This window comes from Aedes albopictus, chromosome 2, assembly GCF_035046485.1.
Source record: "Aedes albopictus strain Foshan chromosome 2, AalbF5, whole genome shotgun sequence".
NCBI lineage: Eukaryota > Metazoa > Arthropoda > Insecta > Diptera > Culicidae > Aedes > Aedes albopictus.
This window is the reverse complement of record NC_085137.1, coordinates 412,054,181-412,077,816: the sequence shown is the minus strand read 5'-3', so window position 1 is coordinate 412,077,816 and position 23,636 is coordinate 412,054,181. Positions and strand designations below refer to the sequence as shown.

General features: G+C 37.9%; 2 protein-coding genes and 1 long non-coding RNA gene across 5 annotated transcripts in view; all 3 read left to right on the top strand.

Annotated features, from left to right (window-relative positions):
- The window catches only part of LOC109426849 (sphingosine kinase 2), an 85,565-nt gene extending 81,100 nt beyond the window's left edge, over window positions 1-4,465 (top strand). For all 3 annotated transcript variants that reach the window (XM_019702404.3, XM_019702405.3, XM_019702403.3), the window contains exon 4: window positions 575-4,465. In XM_019702404.3, coding sequence (XP_019557949.2) covers window positions 575-1,498 — 924 coding nt within the window. In that variant the 3' untranslated portion in view covers window positions 1,499-4,465. The remainder of the gene's footprint in view (window positions 1-574) is intronic.
- LOC134288479 (uncharacterized) overlaps window positions 1-23,636 on the top strand; it is a 429,933-nt gene that overhangs the window by 326,242 nt on the left and 80,055 nt on the right. The gene's annotated exons all lie outside the window — the stretch shown is intronic.
- Window positions 13,810-14,417, top strand: LOC134287336 (uncharacterized). Its single transcript, XR_009997224.1, has 2 exons — window positions 13,810-14,004; window positions 14,067-14,417. It is a non-coding gene; the product is annotated as an uncharacterized LOC134287336 (long non-coding RNA).

Genomic DNA, 23,636 nt, shown 5'->3' with positions numbered 1-23,636 from the left:
GGCTATGAACGTATGAATATACATGAGTTGTATATGTAGAGAAGAGAGAGAGAGAGAGTAAGAGGAAGTGTATAGAAAGATACAAAGTAGGATGAAAAGGGACGGGCCAGGGATTGAACCCATGACCTTCTGCATACGAATCAGAAGCGGTAGCCACTAGACCACCAAGCCCCCATGGTTGCACTATCGATTTTCGACGAACTCGAGACAAACGGAATCTGATGCAATAGTTTTTAGAATATGGTTGTAACCTTATTTGGTAAACCCAACTTCCAACTACTTGTTTCAATAGTGGAACTATTGATAATTATTCAAAAAACTTTTGATTTATAACTAAAATCTTTTTCGCTGATTTCGAAAAATGTGGTGAATTTAGAGCAACTTTTGTTTAAGCCATTTTTTGGAAACACTTTCTTGGTATAAAAATAGCCGTTCAAAGTCGTGGGAAGGAAAAGGATAGGTATAGAAGCTCGAGACGATTTTTTTCATTTTCTCAAACTCGTATCAGTCTATAGTGATTAGATCATAGTATGTAATAATAAGAATTAATCGACAATTATTGTATCTTTTCCAGATAATGTTCTCCTTCCTGTCGGTGGGCTGGGGTCTAATCTCGGACATCGACATCGAGAGCGAACGACTGCGGGCCATCGGTGGCCAACGGTTTACACTTTGGTCCGTCCATCGGCTAATCAGCCTCCGTACCTATCAGGGCAAGGTATCGTACGTTCCGGCACTGGTTAGTAATATAAACCGATCCAACTCGCTTCCCCACGAGGGCGGAGGAGGCGTAGGATTACTGAAGCACAGCATAAGCTACAACACTACCCTGGATTGTCACGACTGTCGGAGTGGGGGTGGCGGTGGAGCCAACGATAGCCATAGCAACTGTGATGCCTGCGATACGAATTTCAGCGACGTGCTATCGTTGGAAACGGGTAGCAATCTGGACACGTTCCGGCCTAGGATAGACAGTTGGTATTCGGCCACGTCACGGAAGAGTACGTACTTTTCCACGGTGGACAGTATCTATGAGAGTGATCGTGCTTCCAACGAGGGTGCTCCGACCGGGGTCAACATGGTTCAGATGTATGGGCCACCTTCCAGGCTTCCGGCGCTGACGGCGTCCGTCTCGGACAGTTGGAAGACCATCGATGGAGAGTTCGTGATGGTGCATGCAGCCTACCAGACGCATCTCAGTACCGATTGCTACTTCGCTCCGCTGTCCAAATTGAACGACGGTATCATATGGCTGTTGATTATCAGGGCTGGGGTAAGTCGGTCTCAGCTGCTGTCGTTCATGCTGGGGTTGAGTAGTGGATCGCACATTCCAACGCAGGCCAACGAGTACATCCAAATGGTTCCGGTGACGGCATTCCGGATCGAGCCCAGTGGGTCCACGCCGGGTCACATGACAGTGGACGGCGAGAACGTGGAGTATGGGCCCATACAGGCGGAGATCTTTCCTAGTTTAGCCAAAGTTATGGTATCGAAATGAGCGCAAGAGGTCAGTTTTTCATGGGATGAGTGTGTAACTTCGTATAGATCTTTGTACGAAGACGTTGCATGTGAAGTTGCGCAAACAATGTTATTTTCTCTGATATTGTTACCATTTAGTAAGGCTGGGCAGATATATGATTGTGATGCAAATAATGAAGGGTCAATGGACTGCTTCACTGTTGAATAGGATAATTTAGGAGTTGATTGTTTTGTCCGATTTAGCGCGGTAATAATGAGTATTGTCTTTCTTGCAAGAAACTTTCTTACTTATTTGTCTTCGTTTGTGCTATAAATGTGGAATACCTTATTTGGCGGAGATTCCTCATGGAGTATCTCCAGAGCTTCTTTCTAATTCCAGGGATTCTTCAGGGATGCTGTCTAAAGTTTCTCTTGGAATTCCAGCTTTTAGCATAGTCCTACCAGTTATTTCTGCTAAAGCTTCTCCGGAAATTCGTTCTTAAGCTTCTTCAGTAGTTCTTCTTTGAGCTTTTCCAAGGATTCCTTTCTCTAGCGATTCCTTTTGATTTTTCTTTAATAGTGCTTCTTTAAGTTTTTTTACAGGGATCCCTGCAGATGTTGCTCCGGGGATTATTGCTTGAGTTTCTCCAGAGATTAGCTGCCAGAATTTTCGCTGCATTTTCTCCGGAGATTCTTTCTGGGGCTTGTATAGGGATTATATTTAAGGCGATTCTTTAAGAATTTTCTCCTGGGATTGCTTCTGGAATTTCTGTAGGAGTTCTTTCGGAAAATTTTCCAGGGGTGCTTTTGGCGTTTCTACAGGAATTACTCATGAAATTTTTGCAGAGGTTCCAAAGAAAATTTTCCTCCAAGCATTCCTTCTGAAGCTTTTCTAGGGTTTCTATCTAATGTTTCTTCATAGTTTCATGCAGCAATTCACCAAGGGGTTCTTTCTTCTGTGTGAATACATCTGATTTTTTTTTTCTAGGAATTTCCTCTGATGTTTCTCTATGGATTCTTGCTTGAGTTAATCCAAGGATTCCTCCTGATGTGCGCATCCAGGGATTCCTTCTGGAGTTTTTCAAAGTTTCATCTGGATTTTGTTCAGGAGTTACTGCTTGTGTTTCTACAAGGTAACCTTCTGGACTTGTTCCAGAGATTCATTCTGAAATTTACCAATAAGTGTCTCTTTTAGTGTCTCCAGGCAATTCCTCCAGTTTCTCAAGATATTTCTCGTGTATTTCTTTCAGGAGATCCTCAACCTTCTAAGGAATTTCTTCCGCAATTTTTCCTGTGGTTGCTCCTGGGGTTCCTCATGATATCTATTTTGAATTTTTTTCCAGGAATTTCTTCAGAGACCAAGAATTACTCAAATTTAAGTTATTCCGAGAGATGACGCAGAATATAATGCTAAAGTGCTAAATTTATTCTTTGAGAATGTTATGAGTGTCAGACTGAACATTTTTTCAATATTTTTTGAGCAAAGTTTTCATGAATTTCTCCATAAGGCCTACGATGGATCCCATCCCGGTCAACCAGTGAGAGATTTTCGATATCGATTTGTTTTGAAACGATGGCAATGACTATCGACAGATAAAGAACTATTAAGAAAATCAGAATCTGGTTGATAGGGATCAGCCCAGAGTTTATTGAGCTCTGAAAACGTCTTGGAGGTCACTCTGAACCAAAAAATATTTTTGTTCGGTATTACAATGAACTTTTAATTTTCTATTTGGCTTAACAATACTCGTAGAGTTTTATGTAGTTTCAATTCAACTCTGCACTAGCGTTCCATTATTTCTTCAGTTATTTCAGCTTTATGTGACGACTTATTGCTGATTCATTTTCACGTTTGTCAGATAAAGGTTACTTTTTTATCTGAAATATGTCAAGTTGGCAAATCAAATAAAACAGCTCTCAAATTGGTCAGATAATTAGAAGTGCATAGAGACAAGTTTGCATCCTGAAAGCTGTGCTTTAATGCTTTAATGCGCTAATGATTTGTCTCCTCGAACCTAAAGCGAAAATGCAAGTCTTTTCTTTGACCTATTAGTGAATGTTTTGTAAATTTACAATTATTCCTGATTCCGCTACAGAAAAGCAATTGCAGTGCTAAAGGAAGTCCATTAATATGTATTTAAAAATATAATGGGTAATAACACCAAACATTCCTTACATCAGATATCATTGGTAACTTGGAGCAATTAAATACCATAAACATTTGTTAGGCCCTAATCTAAGGCAACGTAATCCTAATCAACCAAACTCATCGAATCATGAAACAAATATGAACATTATCATTAAATCTGATAAACAAAACATAAAAACAAAATCTTAAAGCTTTAAGATTTATCTTAAACACTGAAACATACTTAAACAAAGGAGAATAAAACAAAGGTTGTAGATTTTAGCCAAATAAGCATCGGATGTAGAAACATAAATTACTCCCCATCCATTTCAACCGAAAAAGAACAAAAACATAAAACATAAGTATTATGATTAGCCAACTAGAAGCAAAGCTAAATGCAACACTTAGTTTTATCCCATTTGTTAAATTTCTCTTTCGATTTTCGACTGTTATCTAGTCTGTAATTTAGTGCGCTCGCAAGCGTTTTCTAGCAAATTGTTAACAACAGGTCATCATTATTGATTGCTCCACTGAAGTTGTACCAAAAGTAGAGGTAGGTCAACGATTGGTATAGTTGAGGCAGGCTCAAACCGAACCGGACAGTGTTTTGCATAGTTGTTTCCTTGGCAAATTTGAGCAGTTCAGTTTTTTGGGACGATTTTTGTGAAGCTTTATCCAGGATGGTATTCCTGGTATTTTGAGGATGTACCAATGCAATACGGATCTATATTGGTTATACATACGCAATATTTGTTACTGTAATTAGTGGGGCAGGGCACAACACATTGATGTAGTTGTAAATCATACCATGAAGGTTAAAACATTTTTAGACTAAAAACAAAATAATGTTACAAACAAATACATTTTCATCACATTTAACGGGGAGTTGTTCTTCAATGGAGTTGAAAGAAAGTTCCTTATTCGTGTGTTTCACAAGTTGTTTGACTCAGATTAAAATTTCACATAAATTTCACTGGACATGGGAAGCATATTTTTTTTCATCTAAACATTTACTATTGTCTATCCAGTTGGAATCAAGACCGACATTCAATCAAAAATTGCCATTTCCTTGGTCCACAAGTGTCGCAACTGTTTCGCATCTAGTGCGCTGTGTTGCTGACAACAACGGGAAGGATGCGCACTACATTTGACATGATTAAAAAACGTCGCGAGTTGGGTCGCGTCGCGACTTGATTGTGCGAAGTCCGGTTTGGTGGCGGCCCGACAATACCGTTATTCAGCCTGTCGCGATCTAAATCAGCATAATTTTAGTTTTTACTAGTAGATCCCACTATACACGGAGAAAAAATATTAGTAAACATAAACAAATTTCGGGTTGATTTAAGGTGAATATAACGAAGCCACCCCTCGAATTTTCAAGAGCACAAATCTGAAGAACCAATTGATGGATTGTGCTGAAAAGTTGATCGATTGGTCACCACCAGCGGGTGACCATCAATCGATCAACTTTTCAGCGTGGTGAGACATTTGGTTCTTCAGATTTGTGCTCTTGAAAATTCGAGGGGTGGCTTCGTTATATATTCACCTTAACCGGAAATTCGGGTTGAATTGGGCACAAACGGAATCTCTCTTCTCTTCTTGGCGTAACGTCCTCACTGGGACAAAGCCTGCTTCTCAGCTTAGTGTTCTATGAGCACTTCCACAGTTATTAACTGAGAGCTTCCTCTGCCAATGACCATTTTGCATGTGTATATCGTGTGGCAGGCACGAAGATACTCTATGCCCAAGGAAGTCAAGGAAATTTCCTTTACGAAAAGATCCTGGACCGACCGGGAATCGAACCCGTCACCCTCAGCATGGTCATTAGTGTGGGTCATCGGAAGCGTTTTCTCAGATCAAAGCTTTTTTGGTTCCGTTTTGGGTCCTGAGTATCTGTGCAAAATTTGAGCACGATCGGTTGCGTCTACACTTTGCGCATTGCAATTGAAATTTGTATGGGATTTTGTATGGAAAAACATACTTTTTTGCATTTTAGCCATACATTGAAAAAAAAAATGTCTGAAACTTTTTAACCGATACTGTGAATTGATAGCCTAGGATATTCTGAAGAACTTTGTTGAAGACCGCAAAGCGATCCGATGCTTGTGAAAACAGTTATAACCAAAGAACCGCATGCATGTGTTTATGTTTTAACATGTAAAGGAATAACAATAGCAACAAAATCATGATGTTTCGCCAAGCAATGCCAACGCTATAACTTTTTTCATAAGCATCAAATCACTTCGCGGTCTTCGACAAAGTTTTTCAGGACACCCTAGGCTATGTTTTCACTTTAACGGTTGCACGGTTTTAGAAAAATTCGAGCTTGTTATGAGAGAAATGCAAAAAAGTGTGTTTTCCCATGTAAAACCCCATACAAACTTCAAACGCGATGCGCAAAACGTAGACATAACCGATCGTGCCCAAATTTTGCACACTTATTTGGGTCCTGAAATAGTATCAAAAAAGCTTTGATCTGATGGGATACCATTGAGTTTTTCACTTTTCCATATAAACGATGACCCACTCTAATGGTCATGCTGAATACCCGTGCGTTTACCGCCTCGGCTATATGGGCCCTTAATGGGCACAAACTGAATATTAGTTTGATTTTACTAACCGCGGTAGTTAAAACTAACTAAAATTTTAGTTCGTTTTTTCGGAGCTTCAATGGTTAAATTCTACAAACATCCCAGTTGAAATTACCATCCTGTTAGTTGTTTGATTTTGACAACTACGAAAACAAAAGGTTTCGTTACGTGGTGCGTTTGTTAATTTTCAAACCAGACTAATAGTAGCATCAAAAGGCATATTATGTAGTTGTTTTTAAACCTACCCAAGTAATCACAAGCATTATAGATTATATCATAACATTATTGCAGACTACATCCCAAATTAGACTATCACACTTTTTTTGGGACGCTTAAAAAGTGTGATAAAAGTGCACATTTGCCTCGGATCGTCTCGACGTCTTCGGTGCACTTATTCCTCCATTTACAAGGAATAAGTGCACCGAGGACCTCAACTCGATCCGACGTGTCCCTGCGCTGCAATCACACTTTGAAGGTGTGTGTACACTATTGTGTCAGTCCAATTTGGGGTGCAGTCAGCAATAATTCAATCGTTTCTTAGTTTAGCTAATGCAAGATAACTTTTATTCTACATCTGTCAAGTAATGAAGCGTTTAATCGGAATATTAGTTTGATTTTACCAACCGCGGTAGTTAAAACTAACTAAAATTTTAGCTCATTTTTTCGGAACTTCAGTGGTTAAATTCTACAAACATCCAGTTGAAATTACCATCCTGTTAGTTGTTTGATTTTGATAACTACGAAAACAAAAGGTTACGTTACGTGGTGCGCTTGTTAGTTTTCAAACCAGACTAATAGTAGCATCAAAAGGCATATTATGTAGTTGTTTTTAAACCTACCCAAGTAATCACATGCATTATATCATAACATTAATTCAATCGTATTTTAGTTTAGCTAATGCAAGATAACTTTTATTCTACATCTGTCATAGTAATGAAGCGTTTAATCTACATTATGCAAGCATTGAAGCATTATGGGATTTTGACAGTTTGGTATAGTTCTATACTGCCGTGAATCGCATATCAGTCCCATCTTTGCTGGATTTCCTATGCATAAGGAGATATATATGCGATTCACGGCAGTATAGGCAGTACCGTCTTACCCCTCTGGTTCGACACGTTTTAATGAGCCATTTTACGAAGTGACAACAATGTTGATGATGATATTGATTTTCACGGGTTATTTAACGCTACCTCCTGTCAAAATTCATTCATAAAATCGGCTCGTAAAATGGACTATACGACACTTTTTAATTCGTACCCCGCTTATACGACACATCTGCATTATATCAGGGACAGACTGGTGGTATTCGTACCATGGTACAAGTTGTCAAGAAAATTATTCCAAGCCTGTCTTAATTGAAGACAATAATCAGTATGAAACTCATTTCAAGATAATTGTACCATGGTACGTACACCACCAGTCTGTCCAAAGCTTTAACATGTCTAAAGGGTCTAACTCGTTTTGTAAACAAACATTGTTTCTGTCGCTGTAGGGCTCATCTCGATCCACCCACGCATCTGGGGGCCGTTATCAGAAAGATCTATCTTCGCTCTTTCTGATAACGACCCCCAGATGCGTGGGTGGATCGAGATGAGCCCTGCAGCGACAGAAACAATGTTTGTTTACAAAACGAGTTAGACCCTTTAGACATGTTAATGCAGACATGTCGAATTAAAAAGTGTTCAAATGTCACAGCGATGTACACTGTAAATGCAAAACAGTTTGATATTGCGCTTATACTCGCACCCGCAGCAACTCCTCTTGCAGCCGCAAATTTCGGAAGTTCTGAGTTAGTGCTATTCAACACCCAAACCGCCTGGAGACCAACCGGAATGAACTGAGGATGGCAACAATCGTAGAAAGAACGAGCTTTTCATTCGCGCCACGGCAATATTTGATGAAATTATATTTCATAACAAATCCGGAAATCAAAACAAAACCAAAAATAGAGTTGCCAAATTTCAATGAGCATGGTGGTGTAGGGTGACCAGTTTGTCGAATTCAAAGTTTACCCCGGTAATACGACAACAGTCGGTGTCGTATTAGCGGGGTAATACGGTAGTATGGGACAAACATCAAATTCTCGCTCAAGTCGACTTTTTTGATTCCATTTAGGTCCCATATGAACTGTGCAAAATTTCAGCGCAATCGGTGAAACTATAATTTAGCGCAAGCGGTTCAAAGTTTTCATAGGATTTACTATGGGAAAAGTTACACTTTCAGATAAAAAATCCCAGAGGTCGTCCCTTGTCTCCTTAATTCTAATCGATCAATGCTTCTTGTAGAAAAATCATTTATGAAACTTTCCTTCGAAGACCGCAAAACGATTGGATGCTTGTGGAAAAAGTTATTGATTTATTACCGATTAGTGATCCAACGAACGGCTTTTTGTTTTGTTTTATTAGCAGCACTGAAGCTGCCGCCTTGGCTGCTGCTGTTTCATGGGGGCGGTGATGCCTCCCGCCACCTCATGCAACAACGGCAGCAACAGTGCTGCTGATAAAACAAAACAAAAAGCCGTTCGTTGGATCACTAATCGGTAATAAATCAATAACTTTTTCCACAAGCATCCAATCGTTTTGCGGTCTTCGAAGGAAAGTTTCATAAATGATTTTTCTACAAGAAGCATTGCTCGGTTTAAATTAAGGAGACAAAGGGTGACCTCTAGGATTATTTGTTTAAAAGTGTAACTTTTCCCAAAGTAAATCCTATGAAAACTTTGAACCGCTTGCGCTAAATTATAGTTTCACCAGTGCCGGATTTAGGCTTCGGGGGGCCCGGGGCAACCTTTTTAGAGTAGGCCCTCAAAAGCAAGATTTTAAAGATGTAAACCTTATATTAATTTTTTTGGCAATGTTCTGTAATTCGTATTTTATAAATTTTTACTGTTTTTTTGCGATTGCAATATTTTACGAGTATAGACTGTTTCAGCAATTAAAAATACACTAACGATTAACTGCCATTTCAATTTGAGTACAGTATCCAAAAAAGTTTCTTCTAGCTCTTATAGTAAACATGCTAACGAAGCAAATAATACCAATTTTGTAGATGTTTCTGGTAAAAGTTAAAAAATAGGGCTCTGTGAACTAGATGATTAAAATTTGAAGTTGCACAAAGTGGTCAAAAAATGTACCTTAGTAGACAAGAAAAAAATCTCACAGATAAAATATTTAATTTCCAAACACAATAAAAATTACTGCATCGAAATTAAAACATTTTTCTCGATTGGTAAAAGTAATTTTTACCAGAATATTTGATCAAGAACCACCATTACGGCCCTTCTCAATGCAAAAATTTTTGTTTCACATTTCTCAACCACACTAGCACAGATAACAGACGTTTATGCTTATATTGGCAATGTGTGTAAAAATGCTCAACAGCCATTTTGTATGTAACGAGCAGCTGAAACTCATGTGGCAATCATTTAGAGATGGCGCAGTGATCGATAGTCAGTGATCGCTTTCAAGATTGCATGTATTACGCAATTTTATTCAAGATTGTATTCGATCTTGAATGAAAGTGGAACTTTGAACTATTTTTGCATTCAAGTTAGATGTAATGTCGCAAACAGTTGAGTAGATGGCGGTAGTGAGCCAACGTATATAGTTTTGAACATTTACACAGGATTCTGCGAAAAATTTGTACTAGCATAAACATCTGTTATCTGTGACACTAGTAGCAACAAACGTTAATCAAACGAATGTCTTAATTACTGCTAACTGCATTCGTTTTTATGGTATGACAAGCTTTGCTCTCCGAAGGATCGAATGAGCTGAAAAAATAAGTTTGTTTTGATTAAATGCGTTCAGGAAAGCTAAGAAACTGTGTGGTAGTTCTTATGTTCCGTAGAAAACCTTAAAAAATAAGAAACTTGTTCTCCGAAAAGATGTTGTGGGAATGCCTATATCGATTTTTATCAAATTTTGATCAAGGCATTCCTTAGACAACTTGTTGAGAAAGCAAATGTGATAAAAAAATAGATAATTTCTGGTATTTAGTGATAAATAATGTTGAAATCATTAAAAAACACCTTTGTGCAAATGCAAATTTGAAAAATTATGTTATTTGTTAAAGAACTCGACTGTTCTTTAAAATATCAAGACAATTGAAAGGAAATATAAAAATATGGAGTACAATATGCTATACTCTGAAAGAAGTTGGTGAAATTCAATAGAACAGTTTATTTTATTTAATAAACAAAGTGTATTTATAATTTCTGAAACAGTCTATACTTCAAGACTTAGACTGAAAAAAGTTAGTCTTTAGGGGGCAACTATAGCAATAAATTCTCGAAAACGTCGGTGAAACCCAAAATATAAATATGTAAAAGCACTGCTCCAAGATGTTTTAGGAAGCTAGGTTTCCAAAACATCTGTCCTACACAAATTGAGGCAGATGGGTATTATGTAGGTGTTTTCAGAATATAATAGTATAATCAACAGAAGCATGCACAATCATTGTCAAATAAGTGATTGAATTGTTAAACTATCAATGAAATGACATTTCTATTGATACACAAACATCGTTTAATTTACTCTGAAAATTTTTGGTTTTGTTAAGAAACGTTTTTAATTTTTCTACAGAACTCAATAAAAACTTTCAAGAGGTTTTAGAGAAACTCGTGTGCACCAAAATTAACAAGAAACTTCTTTTTATCCAATTGATGAATAATGTATACCTCTCCGGAGAAACAATTGAATCATTTAGTTGTTTTTTTTTTTCTTTAAATTTCAATTGTTTTGCATTCGTTAATAAATTGACAAAACAGTTTTATGGTTTTAGAATGGCAGCTCATATCGAAAAAAATATCGCACGAAAACTGTAAATCCATTCTAAAAACATTGGCAGTGCACCAAACAATCATGAAGTTTAGGATTTCTATTTATTCTTAAATCAAATTTCAGATTATGAAATAATCTCGATACTCTTGGTAACCCAATTACAACTACTCTAGGACAACTGTATTTTATATAAGTTCGTTGAACAAAATATATATAGTGCTTCGGGATTCTTGGGGGGCCCCCTCAATTGGGGGGCCCGGGGCACTTGCCCCCATTGCCCCCCCTTAAATCCGGGCCTGCCGCCTATTTCTGGTACTAAGCCTAAACACGGACGGTCAGGGAGACATCCACACACACCTGACACCCTACATATCGAACCCATCAACACATGGGCCGGGACCTACGGCTTTACTTCCTATCCGAGGGAAGGCGTGATCAGATATTTTTGTCTCAGAAATACCGACGGCGTCGACTAGGATTGAACCTAGACCGACTGGGGAAAAATATCCTCAGCTACTGTATTCTGTAAAACATTTTTAGAAACAGAACCAGCCAAAATAAAAGAAAACAAACCCAAATTCGGCACCAACATTTCAAAAGGGCGTAACTGCATTTTGAAACAAACCACTCTTTCACATCTGTGGGTCATATTTTATGTTTCTCACGAAGTTCTGGAGCTCGATTTGAATAGGTCGTATGTGCTTTTGTCGATATAAAATTCGATCAGTTTATTTTAGTCATTGTAGCAATATGGCAGATATTTTGCAAACTTTTAATGATGGAACAGAAAGCCTGTTTTGTGAGGATTCTGCTGTATGTATAAACTTTGCTCAATTTCAACGGTTTACGCTATAATAAGCGAATCCAACTGATCGAATTTTTAATCCACAAAAGCACATACGACCTATTCAAATCGAGCTCCAGAATTCACAAACATTACTAGACAGAGAAATTGCTCTTCTTTCCTATACTGGCGGTGATTTGCATGGCGGCATTGAAATACGATCCACAGATGTGAAAGAGGGAGGGGTTTGTTTCAAAATGCAGTTACGCCCTTTTGAAATGTTGGTGCCGAATTTTCATTGATTGCTGCGTAGCACTTAGATTACACTAGTTTACAAAATAAAACGAAAGTCGTGAACTTCTATCAACGACCAAAATTTCTGAAGCATAATTTAGCGCTGATTTCGAAACCGTGCTTCAAAAAAATTAAAGTAGAACAGTTTTTGAGTTTTAGCTCATTAGCCTGTGCATGCCGGCGGGATCGACAAACGAATGACACTAACGAGTGGAGCTTTTTTGTTGACCGTTTAAAGCTTTCAACAGTGTTTGACATTCGATTTGGCTGAAATTCAATTCGACCGTTATTTTTTATTCAAATCAGCTTTTGTGGTTGTGGTAAACAGAAGCATTTCTCGTAAACGATTCCTCCGTCTCAATTGCAAGTGATTGCAAGATTCTGTGTAAAAGTGTTTTGAATGGCGGGTAAGATTTTTCAATCCTCCGAAATAAATGTATTTGGAATATATAACTTAGGTATTGGGAAAATTTATAGATTATGACGCTAAAAATTTAAATGTCTTATTTTTGGCGTAGGTGTATTGAAACTGTCGCCAATAAAATGCATATTTCGATTTTGAATGACAATCAATCGTTATGTGAAACAAACGGTCTTGTTCTGGTCTCACCCAGCGCATTTACAATGGGGGACCATTCGAATTGTTCTATTGTTATATACTTGCCGTAACTGTTTATAATTACGTAAAGAACATAACGATTGATTTTGACATTTAATTTTTTTCAATCTGGATTTAAGTTTGGAAAATATCAGATAAAGTATGAAGCATCATAAAACTATTACAATTTAGAGATTAATTTTCAAACTTACTAAAAAATGTCGCGCAAATAACGGCAAGCTTGGGATGAGTAATTTCTGAACAGTGAATCACTGACCAATTTATGAGTACTTTTTGTAATTTGACGGTTTTGTACAACTTCTAAAGTGTACCACACAATGCATACGTTTGCATGTGCGTGACAGTAGTTTGACTCATTTACCATGGGAAAACTGTCAAAAAACGCAAACCTCGACGGAACGGACGCTATGTGGTCCAGGCTTAACAAGTCAGAAAGCATTGGGATTTGACCGTTGCCCATTGGCGGAGACAAAGGGGGGCAAGGGGGGCACTTGACCCCCCTAACTCTAAATTTCCGATTAAATACGCCAAAAAATGTTTCAGAAAAATTAACAAAATAAATAGAATCAATTTGGCGCCAGCAGCAAATTTCACTAGTTACGCCAAAAAAGTTGAATTATATTTGCCAGAGTAGTTTTTACAACTTAAAGAAAATATTTGCTTTTTGGTCGGCTCACGTTGCCCAAAGACAAACAGACGTAACACTCATCGAAAGGTCTTGTGGAGATTTCGAGCTGTTACACCATGAAGGACACCCACCCACCCTATCCAGCGTTATGACATTTGTGAACAAGCCCTTGGGAGGTCAATAGAGTTTTCTTTAAATAAATATGTGAAGCCTAACGCCGGACGTAGAGCGCTGGACAGCCGAGCTGGCCCTCAATGCAGCGCAGTATGCCCACAGACGAATTTATACAGACGTAAGAGTGCGGTACAAACCACTAAAAATTTTCGGTACCATGTTTTCTTCTTTTTCCTTATGCAGAAGTTCACCGAGGGAGCTATAGTGATTACCATATTGCGATGGTTTTTTACGCATCGGTTCACCCCTATCACAAGATTTTGACAGTTTTTCGCCACCTTCGCCACCTTTCGCCGCGCCTTCGCCGGCTTTCGCCGCACAAAACTTGTTTTGTTTTTGTTTTGGCGTTTACGTATTTATTGGTGCGCGGTCCGATTTGTGCAATAATTTGTTTCGGTGAATAAAATTTCAATCCGTTGCGAAGGTTCTTGAAGGATGAATTCCTCAAGGACAAGAATCCACAATCCTTGTTATCACCGGATGTCCTCACAAGGGATTGTTGGAAATCATAGATAATAGGCTGGGATATGGAGCAAAAGGTTCGGTAAGTTGATTAGGATATCGGATTTCCATCATGCCACTCAAACGGAAATGTTTTTGTTGCAGGCTTATTTAGTCGTAGCTGGATTCAACAAGCGCAAGAAGCGCTACTACGCTGAGCTGGGACCGGAAGTTTACGGAGACGTCTTGTTCTTGCAGGAAGGAGAGGAGCCAAATGATATGCGCGAGCAACTGGAGAGCGCGAGCAAACTGGGCGTAGAAAAAGATGGGGGCAGTCTTCAAAGCAGCTTGCTGTCAAGTTCTTGTGTGCAATTTTGAAACATCAGAATCTTGCACGCAAATATTGCTCGCGCAAATTGCCCGAGCAAGCAGATTTCAAAACAGAATTGGATACAAATATTATTAAAATTTGGTAAAAATTATTGAACAAAAATGAAATAAATCTTCTAACCATTATCTCACTAGTCTAGCGGGACACCTTAGGAAGAGTTTTTAACCTTCCATTGATCCGGGTGTGCCTGCCTTGGGGTTTTATAAGAAATTTCCTACAAGGTCTCTTAGAAAGTCAATAATTCCTATGAAGAAAATCACCGAATCACAAAAATTCCAAATCAATGAAATAAAGCTTCGGAACATTATCTCACCAGTTTGGACTGATAGCAGGACACCTTAGGAAGAGTTTGTAACCTTTCATTGATCCGGGTGTGCCTGCCTTGGAGTTTTATAAGACATTTCCTAGAAGGTCTCTTAGAAAGTCAATAATTCCTATGAAGAAAATCACCGAATAACAAAAATTCCAAATCAATGAAATAAAGCTTCGGAACATTATCTCACCAGTTAAGACTGATAGCAGGACACCTTAGGAAGAGTTTGTAACCTTTCATTGATCCGGGTGTGCCTGCCTTGGAGTTTTATAAGACATTTCCTAGAAGGTCTCTTGGAAAGTCAATAATTCCTATGAAGAAAATCACCTAATAACAAAAATTCCAAATCAATGAAATAAAGCTTCGGAACATTATCTCACTAGTCTAGGCTGATAGTGGGACACCTAAGGAAGAGTTTGTAAACTTTCATTGATCCGGGTGTGCCTGCCTTGGAGTTTTATAAGGCATTTCCTAGAAGGTCTCTTAAAAAGTCAATAATTCCTATGAAGAAAATCACCGAATAACAAAAATTCCAAATCAATGAAATAAAGCTTCGGAACATTATCTCACTAGTCTAGGCTGATAGTGGGACACCTAAGGAAGAGTTTGTAACCTTTCATTGATCCGGGTGTGCCTGCCTTGGAGTTTTATAAGACATTTCCTAGAAGGTCTCTTGGAAAGTCAATAATTCCTATGAAGAAAATCACCTAATAACAAAAATTCCAAATCAATGAAATAAAGCTTCGGAACATTATCTCACTAGTCTAGGCCGATAGCGGAACACCTTAGGAAGAGTTTGTAACCTTCCATTGATCTGGGTGTGCCTGCCTTGGAATTTTATGAGAAATTTTCTAGAAGGTCTCTTAGAAAGTCAATAATTCCTATGAAGAAAATCACCGAATAACAAAAATTCCAAATCAATGAAATAAAGCTTCGGAACATTATCTCACTAGTCTAGGCTGATAGTGGGACACCTAAGGAAGAGTTTGTAACCTTTCATTGATCCGGGTGTGCCTGCCTTGGAGTTTTATAAGGCATTTCCTAGAAGGTCTCTTAGAAAGTCAATAATTCCTATGAAGAAAATCACCGAATAACAAAAATTCCAAATCAATGAAATAAAGCTTCGGAACATTATCTCACTAGTCTAGGCTGATAGTGGGACACCTTAGGAAGAGTTTGTAACCTTTCATTCATCCGGGTGTGCCTGCCTTGGAGTTTTATAAGACATTTCCTAGAAGGTCTCTTGGAAAGTCAATAATTCCTATGAAGAAAATCACCTAATAACAAAAATTCCAAATCAATGAAATAAAGCTTCGGAACATTATCTCACTAGTCCAGGCTGATAGTGGGACACCTAAGGAAGAGTTTGTAAACTTTCATTGATCCGGGTGTGCCTGCCTTGGAGTTTTATAAGGCATTTCCTAGAAGGTCTCTTAAAAAGTCAATAATTCCTATGAAGAAAATCACCGAATAACAAAAATTCCAAATCAATGAAATAAAGCTTCGGAACATTATCTCACTAGTCTAGGCTGATAGTGGGACACCTTAGGAAGAGTTTGTAACCTTTCATTGATCCGGGTGTGCCTGCCTTGGAGTTTTATAAGACATTTCCTAGAAGGTCTCTTGGAAAGTCAATAATTCCTATGAAGAAAATCACCTAATAACAAAAATTCCAAATCAATGAAATAAAGCTTCGGGACATTATCTCACTAGTCTAGGCCGATAGCGGAACACCTTAGGAAGAGTTTGTAACCTTCCATTGATCTGGGTGTGCCTGCCTTGGAGTTTTATGAGAAATTTTCTAGAAGGTCTCTTAGAAAGTCAATAATTCCTATGAAGAAAATCACCGAATAACAAAAATTCCAAATCAATGAAATAAAGCTTCGGAACATTATCTCACTAGTCTAGGCCGATAGCGGAACACCTTAGGAAGAGTTTGTAACCTTCCATTGATCTGGGTGTGCCTGCCTTGGAGTTTTATGAGAAATTTTCTAGAAGGTCTCTTAGAAAGTCAATAATTCCTATGAAGAAAATCACCGAATAACAAAAATTCCAAATCAATGAAATTAAGCTTCGGAACATTATCTCACCAGTTAAGACTGATAGCAGGACACCTTAGGAAGAGTTTGTAACCTTTCATTGATCCAGGTGTGCCTGCCTTGGAATTTTATAAGACATTTCCTAGAAGGTCTCTTGGTAAGTCAATAATTCCTATGAAGAAAATCACCGAATAACAAAAATTCCAAATCAATGAAATTAAGCTTCGGAACATTATCTCACTAGTCTAGGCTGATAGTGGGACACCTTAGGAAGAGTTTGTAACCTTTCATTGATCCGGGTGTGCCTGCCTTGGAGTTTTATAAGGCATTTCCTAGAAGGTCTCTTAAAAAGTCAATAATTCCTATGAAGAAAATCACCGAATAACAAAAATTCCAAATCAATGAAATAAAGCTTCGGAACATTATCTCACCAGTTAAGACTGATACCAGGACACCTTAGGAAGAGTTTGTAACCTTTCATTGATCCGGGTGTGCCTGCCTTGGAGTGTTATAAGACATTTCCTAGAAGGTCTCTTAGAAAGTCAATAATTCCTATGAAGAAAATCACCGAATAACAAAAATTCCAAATCAATGAAATAAAGCTTCGGAACATTATCTCACCAGCTAAGACTGATAGCAGGACACCTTAGGAAGAGTTTGTAACCTTTCATTGATCCGGGTGTGCCTGCCTTGGAGTTTTATAAGAAATTTCCTACAAGGTCTCTTAGAAAGTCAATAATTCCTATGAAGAAAATCACCGAATAACAAAAATTCCAAATCAATGAAATAAAGCTTCGGAACATTATCTCACTAGTCTAGGCTGATAGTGGGACACCTAAGGAAGAGTTTGTAACCTTTCATTGATCCGGGTGTGCCTGCCTTGGAGTTTTATAAGGCATTTCCTAGAAGGTCTCTTGGAAAGTCAATAATTCCTATGAAGAAAATCACCGAATAACAAAAATTCCAAATCAATGAAATTAAGCTTCGGAACATTATCTCACCAGTTAAGACTGATAGCAGGACACCTTAGGAAGAGTTTGTAACCTTTCATTGATCCGGGTGTGCCTGCCTTGGAGTTTTATAAGACATTTCCTAGAAGGTCTCTTAGAAAGTCAATAATTCCTATGAAGAAAATCACCGAATAACAAAAATTCCAAATCAATGAAATAAAGCTTCGGAACATTATCTCACCAGCTAAGACTGATAGCAGGACACCTTAGGAAGAGTTTGTAACCTTTCATTGATCCGGGTGTGCCTGCCTTGGAGTTTTATAAGAAATTTCCTACAAGGTCTCTTAGAAAGTCAATAATTCCTATGAAGAAAATCACCGAATAACAAAAATTCAAAATCAATGAAATAAAGCTTCGGAACATTATCTCACCAGCTAAGACTGATAGCAGGACACCTTAGGAAGAGTTTGTAACCTTTCATTGATCCGGGTGTGCCTGCCTTGGAGTTTTATAAGAAATTTCCTACAAGGTCTCTTAGAAAGTCAATAATTCCTATGAAGAAAATCACCGAATAACAAAAATTCCAAATCAATGAAATAAAGCTTCGGAACATTATCTCACTAGTCTAGGCTGATAGTGGGACACCTTAGGAAGAGTTTGTAACCTTTCATTGATCCGGGTGTGCCTGCCTTGGAGTTTTATAAGACATTTCCTACAAGGTCTCTTAGAAAGTCAATAATTCCTATGAAGAAAATCACCTAATAACAAAAATTCCAAATCAATGAAATAAAGCTTCGGAACATTATCTCACTAGTCTAGGCTGATAGTGGGACACCTTAGGAAGAGTTTGTAACCTTTCATTGATCCGGGTGTGCCTGCCTTGGAGTTTTATAAGACATTTCCTAGAAGGTCTCTTAGAAAGTCAATAATTCCTATGAAGAAAATCACCGAATAACAAAAATTCCAAATCAATGAAATAAAGCTTCGGAACATTATCTCACCAGCTAAGACTGATAGCAGGACACCTTAGGAAGAGTTTGTAACCTTTCATTGATCCGGGTGTGCCTGCCTTGGAGTTTTATAAGAAATTTCCTACAAGGTCTCTTAGAAAGTCAATAATTCCTATGAAGAAAATCACCGAATAACAAAAATTCCAAATCAATGAAATAAAGCTTCGGAACATTATCTCACTAGTCTAGGCTGATAGTGGGACACCTTAGGAAGAGTTTGTAACCTTTCATTGATCCAGGTGTGCCTGCCTTGGAATTTTCCTAGAAGGTCTCTTGGTAAGTCAATAATTCCTATGAAGAAAATCACCGAATAACAAAAATTCCAAATCAATGAAATAAAGCTTCGGAACATTATCTCACTAGTCTAGGCTGATAGTGGGACACCTTAGGAAGAGTTTATAACCTTTCATTGATCCAGGTGTGCCTGCCTTGGAATTTTCCTAGAAGGTCTCTTAGAAAGTCAATAATTCCAATGAAGAAAATCACCTAATAACAAAAATTCCAAATCAATGAAATAAAGCTTCGGAACATTATCTCACTAGTCTAGGCTGATAGTGGGACACCTTAGGAAGAGTTTGTAACCTTTCATTGATCCGGGTGTGCCTGCCTTGGAGTTTTATAAGACATTTCCTAGAAGGTCTCTTAGAAAGTCAATAATTCCTATGAAGAAAATCACCGAATAACAAAAATTCCAAATCAATGAAATAAAGCTTCGGAACATTATCTCACTAGTCTAGGCTGATAGTGGGACACCTTAGGAAGAGTTTGTAACCTTTCATTGATCCGGGTGTGCCTGCCTTGGAGTTTTATAAGACATTTCCTAGAAGGTCTCTTAGAAAGTCAATAATTCCTATGAAGAAAATCACCTAATAACAAAAATTCCAAATCAATGAAATAATGCTTCGGAACATTATCTCACTAGTCCAGGCTGATAGTGGGACACCTAAGGAAGAGTTTGTAAACTTTCATTGATCCAGGTGTGCCTGCCTTGGAATTTTCCTAGAAGGTCTCTTGGTAAGTCAATAATTCCTATGAAGAAAATCACCGAATAACAAAAATTCCAAATCAATGAAATAAAGCTTCGGAACATTATCTCACTAGTCTAGGCTGATAGTGGGACACCTAAGGAAGAGTTTGTAACCTTTCATTGATCCGGGTGTGCCTGCCTTGGAGTGTTATAAGACATTTCCTAGAAGGTCTCTTAGAAAGTCAATAATTCCTATGAAGAAAATCACCGAATAACAAAAATTCCAAATCAATGAAATAAAGCTTCGGAACATTATCTCACCAGCTAAGACTGATAGCAGGACACCTTAGGAAGAGTTTGTAACCTTTCATTGATCCGGGTGTGCCTGCCTTGGAGTTTTATAAGAAATTTCCTACAAGGTCTCTTAGAAAGTCAATAATTCCTATGAAGAAAATCACCGAATAACAAAAATTCCAAATCAATGAAATAAAGCTTCGGAACATTATCTCACTAGTCTAGGCTGATAGTGGGACACCTTAGGAAGAGTTTGTAACCTTTCATTGATCCGGGTGTGCCTGCCTTGGAGTTTTATAAGACATTTCCTAGAAGGTCTCTTGGAAAGTCAATAATTCCTATGAAGAAAATCACCTAATAACAAAAATTCCAAATCAATGAAATAAAGCTTCGGAACATTATCTCACTAGTCCAGGCTGATAGTGGGACACCTAAGGAAGAGTTTGTAAACTTTCATTGATCCGGGTGTGCCTGCCTTGGAGTTTTATAAGGCATTTCCTAGAAGGTCTCTTAAAAAGTCAATAATTCCTATGAAGAAAATCACCGAATAACAAAAATTCCAAATCAATGAAATAAAGCTTCGGAACATTATCTCACTAGTCTAGGCTGATAGTGGGACACCTTAGGAAGAGTTTGTAACCTTTCATTGATCCGGGTGTGCCTGCCTTGGAGTTTTATAAGACATTTCCTAGAAGGTCTCTTGGTAAGTCAATAATTCCTATGAAGAAAATCACCTAATAACAAAAATTCCAAATCAATGAAATAAAGCTTCGGAACATTATCTCACTAGTCTAGGCCGATAGCGGAACACCTTAGGAAGAGTTTGTAACCTTCCATTGATCTGGGTGTGCCTGCCTTGGAGTTTTATGAGAAATTTTCTAGAAGGTCTCTTAGAAAGTCAATAATTCCTATGAAGAAAATCACCGAATAACAAAAATTCCAAATCAATGAAATAAAGCTTCGGAACATTATCTCACTAGTCTAGGCCGATAGCGGAACACCTTAGGAAGAGTTTGTAACCTTCCATTGATCTGGGTGTGCCTGCCTTGGAGTTTTATGAGAAATTTTCTAGAAGGTCTCTTAGAAAGTCAATAATTCCTATGAAGAAAATCACCGAATAACAAAAATTCCAAATCAATGAAATTAAGCTTCGGAACATTATCTCACTAGTCTAGGCTGATAGTGGGACACCTTAGGAAGAGTTTGTAAACTTTCATTGATCCGGGTGTGCCTGCCTTGGAGTTTTATAAGGCATTTCCTAGAAGGTCTCTTAAAAAGTCAATAATTCCTATGAAGAAAATCACCGAATAACAAAAATTCCAAATCAATGAAATAAAGCTTCGGAACATTATCTCACTAGTCTAGGCTGATAGTGGGACACCTAAGGAAGAGTTTGTAACCTTTCATTGATCCGGGTGTGCCTGCCTTGGAGTTTTATAAGACATTTCCTAGAAGGTCTCTTAGAAAGTCAATAATTCCTATGAAGAAAATCACCGAATAACAAAAATTCCAAATCAATGAAATAAAGCTTCGGAACATTATCTCACCAGTTTGGACTGATAGCAGGACACCTTAGGAAGAGTTTGTAACCTTTCATTGATCCGGGTGTGCCTGCCTTGGAGTTTTATAAGGCATTTCCTAGAAGGTCTCTTAAAAAGTCAATAATTCCTATGAAGAAAATCACCGAATAACAAAAATTCCAAATCAATGAAATAAAGCTTCGGAACATTATCTCACTAGTCTAGGCTGATAGTGGGACACCTTAGGAAGAGTTTGTAACCTTTCATTGATCCGGGTGTGCCTGCCTTGGAGTTTTATAAGGCATTTCCTAGAAGGTCTCTTAAAAAGTCAATAATTCCTATGAAGAAAATCACCGAATAACAAAAATTCCAAATCAATGAAATAAAGCTTCGGAACATTATCTCACTAGTCTAGGCTGATAGTGGGACACCTTAGGAAGAGTTTGTAACCTTTCATTGATCCGGGTGTGCCTGCCTTGGAGTTTTATAAGACATTTCCTAGAAGGTCTCTTGGAAAGTCAATAATTCCTATGAAGAAAATCACCTAATAACAAAAATTCCAAATCAATGAAATAAAGCTTCGGAACATTATCTCACTAGTCCAGGCTGATAGTGGGACACCTAAGGAAGAGTTTGTAATCTTTCATTGATCCGGGTGTGCCTGCCTTGGAGTTTTATAAGGCATTTCCTAGAAGGTCTCTTAAAAAGTCAATAATTCCTATGAAGAAAATCACCGAATAACAAAAATTCCAAATCAATGAAATAAAGCTTCGGAACATTATCTCACTAGTCTAGGCTGATAGTGGGACACCTTAGGAAGAGTTTGTAACCTTTCATTGATCCGGGTGTGCCTGCCTTGGAGTTTTATAAGACATTTCCTAGAAGGTCTCTTGGAAAGTCAATAATTCCTATGAAGAAAATCACCTAATAACAAAAATTCCAAATCAATGAAATAAAGCTTCGGAACATTATCTCACTAGTCTAGGCCGATAGCGGAACACCTTAGGAAGAGTTTGTAACCTTCCATTGATCTGGGTGTGCCTGCCTTGGAGTTTTATGAGAAATTTTCTAGAAGGTCTCTTAGAAAGTCAATAATTCCTATGAAGAAAATCACCGAATAACAAAAATTCCAAATCAATGAAATAAAGCTTCGGAACATTATCTCACTAGTCTAGGCCGATAGCGGAACACCTTAGGAAGAGTTTGTAACCTTCCATTGATCTGGGTGTGCCTGCCTTGGAGTTTTATGAGAAATTTTCTAGAAGGTCTCTTAGAAAGTCAATAATTCCTATGAAGAAAATCACCGAATAACAAAAATTCCAAATCAATGAAATTAAGCTTCGGAACATTATCTCACCAGTTAAGACTGATAGCAGGACACCTTAGGAAGAGTTTGTAACCTTTCATTGATCCAGGTGTGCCTGCCTTGGAATTTTATAAGACATTTCCTAGAAGGTCTCTTGGTAAGTCAATAATTCCTATGAAGAAAATCACCTAATAACAAAAATTCCAAATCAATGAAATAAAGCTTCGGAACATTATCTCACTAGTCTAGGCCGATAGCGGAACACCTTAGGAAGAGTTTGTAACCTTCCATTGATCTGGGTGTGCCTGCCTTGGAGTTTTATGAGAAATTTTCTAGAAGGTCTCTTAGAAAGTCAATAATTCCTATGAAGAAAATCACCGAATAACAAAAATTCCAAATCAATGAAATTAAGCTTCGGAACATTATCTCACTAGTCTAGGCTGATAGTGGGACACCTTAGGAAGAGTTTGTAACCTTTCATTGATCCGGGTGTGCCTGCCTTGGAGTTTTATAAGGCATTTCCTAGAAGGTCTCTTAAAAAGTCAATAATTCCTATGAAGAAAATCACCGAATAACAAAAATTCCAAATCAATGAAATAAAGCTTCGGAACATTATCTCACCAGTTAAGACTGATACCAGGACACCTTAGGAAGAGTTTGTAACCTTTCATTGATCCGGGTGTGCCTGCCTTGGAGTGTTATAAGACATTTCCTAGAAGGTCTCTTAGAAAGTCAATAATTCCAATGAAGAAAATCACCTAATAACAAAAATTCCAAATCAATGAAATAAAGCTTCGGAACATTATCTCACTAGTCTAGGCTGATAGTGGGACACCTTAGGAAGAGTTTGTAACCTTTCATTGATCCGGGTGTGCCTGCCTTGGAGTTTTATAAGAAATTTCCTACAAGGTCTCTTAGAAAGTCAATAATTCCTATGAAGAAAAT